Source organism: Ylistrum balloti, unplaced genomic scaffold (genome assembly GCF_031769215.1).
Source record: "Ylistrum balloti isolate Yb309-2 unplaced genomic scaffold, AGI_CSIRO_Ybal_v1 Utg371220, whole genome shotgun sequence".
Classification (NCBI taxonomy): Eukaryota; Metazoa; Mollusca; class Bivalvia; order Pectinida; family Pectinidae; genus Ylistrum; species Ylistrum balloti.
In genome coordinates, this window is record NW_026782661.1 from 70,109 (window position 1) to 75,392 (window position 5,284).

At 36.6% G+C, this 5,284-nt stretch overlaps 1 protein-coding gene across 1 annotated transcript; it reads right to left on the minus strand.

Moving 5' to 3' along the window:
• Nucleotides 1-298: 298 nt before the first annotated feature.
• Nucleotides 299-1,727, minus strand: LOC132561506 (uncharacterized). Its single transcript, XM_060226201.1, has 3 exons — nucleotides 1,525-1,727; nucleotides 921-1,053; nucleotides 299-481 (listed from the first exon to the last, which is right to left on the minus strand). Exons 1-3 carry the CDS (start codon nucleotides 1,725-1,727, stop codon nucleotides 299-301), a joined length of 519 nt encoding a protein of 172 aa, XP_060082184.1.
• Nucleotides 1,728-5,284: the final 3,557 nt, after the last annotated feature.

Here is a 5,284-nt window from a genome sequence, read left to right on the forward strand (position 1 = left end):
GGTGCCAAAGAGTCATCAGAAGAGGTGGTGTCCATCATAGCCAAGAGGTGGTGTCCAGCCAATGATGTGGAAGAAGAAGTTGTGAAGAGACTCAACAACTCAACAGTCTCCCAGCCATGTGGAATCAGGTGGTGTCAGCAGTCATCAGACTGACCACCTAGTCATCAGACTGAGGAAACATCTAGCCATCATACTGAACAGCCACCCGCCCATCTCACTCAACAGCCATCAGACTGAACAGCCATCAGACTGAACAGCCATCCAGCCATCAGACTGAACAACCATCCAACCAACTGACTCAACAGCCATCGTACTGAACAGCCATACAGCAGTCAGACTGAGAAACTGTCCAGCCATCTAACTGAACAGCCACCCATCCATCTGATTGAACAGTCACCCAGCCTTCAGACTGACAAGCCATCCAACCATCAACCTGAACAACCACCCACCCATCTAACTGAACAGCCATCCAGCCATCAGACTAAACAGTCACCCAACCATCAGATTGAACAACCATCTATCCATCAGATTGAAAAGCCATCCAGCCATAAAACTAAACAGCCATCCATCAATCAGAATGAAAACCATCTGACAGAGGAGTCATCAAGCCATCAGAACGAACATCCATCCAGCCATCCGACTCAACTGCCATCAAGCTGAAGAGTCACCCAGCCATTGGACTAAACAGCCACCTAGTCATCATTCTGAACAACCACTCACCCATCTGACTGAATAGCCATTAGATTGAACAGTCGCCCAGCCATCAGACTAAACAGCCACCCAGCCATCAGACTGAACAGCCACCTAGTCATCAGACTCAACAGCCATCAGACTCAACAGCAATGCAGTCGTCAGATTTAACAGCCACCTAGTCATCAGACTGAGCAAACATCTAGCCATCCGACTGAACAGCCACCCACCCATCTGATTGAATATTCATCAGACTGAACAGTCACCCAGCCATCAGACTGACCAGCCATCCAACCATCAGACTGAACAGCAACCAAGCCATGAGACAGAACAGCTACCCAAACATCAGACTCAACAGCAACCCTATATAAGACAGAACAGCCATCCAACCATCAGACTGAACAGCCACCTATCCATAGGACTGAACAGCCATCAGACTGAAGAGCAACCCATCCATAAGACAGAGCAGCCATCCAACCATCAGACTGAACAGCCACCTATCCATATGACTGAACAGCTACCCTTCCATCAGACTGAACAGGCGCTGAACAATCTGACTGAATAGTCACCTAACCATCAGATTTAGCAGCCACCTATCCATAAGACTGAACAGCTACCCTTCGATCAGACTGAACAGCCACCCACCCATTTGACTGAACAGTCATTAGACTGAACAGCCACCCACCCATTTGACTGAACAGCCATTAGACTGAACAGCAACCCAGCCATGATACAGAACAGCCATCCAACCATCAAGACTGAACAGCCACCCTTCCATCAGACTCAACAGCCACCCATCCATCTGACTCAACAGCCATTAGACTGATCAGCTACCCAGCCATCAGACTAAACAGCCACCCAACCATCAGATTGAACAGCCATTCATCCATCATATTGAACAGCCATCCAGCCATCAGACTAAACAGCCACCCTTCCATCAGATTGAACAGCCATTCATCCATCATATTGAACAGCCATCCAGTCATCAGACTAAACAGCCATCCAACCATCAGATTGAACAGCCATTCATCCATCATATTGAACAGCCATCCAGCCATCAGACTGAACAGCCATCCATCCATCAGACTGAAAGCCACCCCTTGACCAAGCTGAAGGACCACTCAGTAACCATACTCCATTGACAAGGCAACCAAATGTCTTCATAATAAACTGTCAACCCGGCAAGTTAAAGTACTGTGCAAATAGGTAGAGTGAAATTGTCTAATATCTGAACTGAACTGATAATGAGTTATCATTTGTTAAATTATTTCCAATTTCTGTTTGAGCTTTTACAAATTGTCTAATATATTAACTGAACTGAAAATGAGTTATCATTTGTTAAATTATTTCCAATCTCTGTTTGAGCTTTTACAAATTTATCTTTATTTTTTTAAGCAACCCCACTATTCATGGAACATTTAGTATATGGAATATTAATTAGAAAAATGGGGATTTAACCCCACCACCTAACTAATTTCAAAACAAGTGCCCCTCACCCCTCACACTGTTTATTCTGGAATATCCCTGATTACTTTTCCCAATTAAAAACTATAAAAATAATGTAAACTGAAGTCAATATCTTATAAAGTTATCTTAATTATTAAATAACTTGTGATGACATGTGAACAAGGATTTCATATTAAATTGCAAGATATCAACTTCAGTTTTACTGAAGTTTTAATGAATGATTGTGTTTTAAATTTAAATTTGATTTATTAAAAAACTGTTCTCATCTGTATATATGAAGTAAACATTATTATTATTCTATAGAATGCTATAGAATTGCCATACAAATTTTATACCGCTTGTACAGGAGTTTTCACTAAGACTTTAACAGTGATGATTCTTTGTATTCAAATCAAAGTAAATAAATAAATAGATAAATAAATAAATGAATAGATAAACCAAACAGCTAAAGAATGTTGGCTCAGATCATTATTCATCATTTAAATCAAAATGTTTTACTCTTTTCAGGTTGATGAATGGCCGTGGGTTATGTACTTTGCAAAGAAAAAAAGCCTTTGGATTTTAAACGAGATGAAGTAAACTGTCATAGCAACTGATGTTTTGGAAAAATTGAACATTCCTGAAATCAGTGTTGCTGGTTCTCTCTCCTCTTTATTACAAATTCCAGGTGTGTAGATATATGCAGCAAAAACATCAGTCATTATGTATTAAATGAATTGTTAAATAAAAATATTTTTTGAAGATAAGTTAAGTTTGAAGTTAACCCAGTTAAATTATAAAATGTGAAAAGCACCAAGCAGTGCACACTGAAGCAAAAGACACAGTATCAATGGTTTATAGATGTATTGCATCTTTCTCATTTCATTTTTTTTTCATTTTCATCTGGAAGACACGAAGTGAAAATTTTGTCAAGAAAAATTCTCTGGAGCCATGTGAATAATAACACACCCTGAATTGATATGAAAACAAATTATTGCTTCATAATAAAGCTGAAGATTCGTAACAATAATAATTTTTGTGTTAACTAAAGACTGACACAATCTTATTTTCTTACTGCAACTATTATGGTGAGCTCCTTGCTTGGAGGTATTGTGTTTGGCAAACATGAAGCATTGTGTATTATACCCCAACCCAAAATAGAACTGTGCAATCATACATACAAGTGCAAGCAGATTTACTTAACACACTGCAAACTATTTGTGATATATGCTAATGTAAAGATGATACAGTTTTTATTCAAAATCTGCCCACTTTACAATTCACAGAAAAACAGATGACAATATAACATACAAGCAGAGGTTAGTTAATGGGTTATGGGAAATACAGTGCATGCCAATTATATATGATCAAATACACACAAAATTTGATTTTAGATTAAATTTACTGAATTACAAAAAATAAGATGTCAAATTGGAAAATTTTCCAGTTTCCAGCATCTAAATTTAGATTTAAAACTAGTTCTAAGTTGACCTGTAAAATTAGAATATTAAATTAAAGATACATGTACATATATTTGGATATTCAAATGAATTTTGGTAAACTTAATTGAAATGTAACATTCAGTTTCAGTGAGATTTAACTGCAATTAAGGATTCTATTACCTAAGTAGAAATTACTTAATTTATAATACAACAAATCAGGGAAATATCAAGTGTAAACAGCTGCACTGACTAGCATCAGTCAAAATGCCAAAGGGAATTTCCGTGTAGATATGCACAACATCAAACAATGAATGGCATCTGTACACTTACTCAACATCAATCAAAGGTGTTCAATCATTAATAGAGTATGATCACTGGCTACATTTGTTTACCTTTAGTTACGCACCAGAGAAATAAAATGAAGCGAAAAAATAATAACGGCTGTCCCAGAAATAAAAATGGTTGTAATACAAAATCTAAATGTTGTAGTTTATATGAATTTGTTTTAAAGAAAAATAGGCTTTTTTCATCAAGTTAATTCATTTTTCAACAGATATGAGCAAATCAGTTATTATTCACTAGGAAAAATGTCAAAGTCAGGGCTCGACAATAAAGCTTGCCTGACTTATCCGTACCAGTGCAAAATCAGGTCGGACAAGTGCATCTCCTATGTCACTTGTCAATCTGGACAAGTGAATTTCGGCAAAGTGACTAAATCATTTGTTAAAATCAACTAAAACATTCCTCTACCAAATTGCACTTTTTATTGTTTTATCTTTGGCGTAATCAATTGATTCCATCGAGATCAAATACTGAGCCTAAAATAATAATCATTGTTTGCATTGTTCTGTAGGATAAAGTCAGTGATGTTCCAAAAACGATTGTTATCTCTGTCAATTATGCGTTTGTTTGGAAAGGCTGTTTCAAGCTTTTAGGTAACCTTGATTTGTTTTCATATTGTCATGACGATGCCCGAAAATCTCATACGTCTAATGGATCGGGAAGGTTACCCACTCAAATCCTATATTTATCGACTACTTTATCCTATTTCTCGTGTTATATCAAATGACCTATGAATAGATATGGATGCTTTGTTATCTATATTTTCTAATAGAAAAAGTTCAGATATGAATACTAATGATTGTAAATTTCAAGAAAAGATCAAATAACAAATATAAAGTTCAGTACGACTGAGGAATCAGCTTGGGTCGCGCGGTCGTCTGCTAACTGATCAATTATCAGTGACCGCAGTATGAGGAGATCAGGTAGGGTAGTATGGTGAGATCAGAATTTACATCACGGCGTATACAAAACACATAGAGGCAAATTTATCATACAATTGGTTCGTTATTTCTTAATTGATTACCTTCAGGTAAATATTTCCCCACAGTCTGACACCGTCTTCACAATTACTTTTTTTCCAATAGTATTTTTTATGTTCTTTTTTCCTTAGATCTTATACGTATTAATTCAAGAATTTAAACGGAAAGAATCGTAATGCATATATTACAGAATCGTCTAGACCTTGGAGTACTATTGTATCGACCAAATTCAACTAAAAAACAATCACGGCACAGGTTCACGTATTTTAGTTATAAGAATTCTACATTTTAATGACTGATATACTTAGTTAATTAACATGGTAAAGTAATATTATTAGTAAGGTGTTTAGATGTTGTCAACCTTAGTAAAAAGTAAATAGTTAT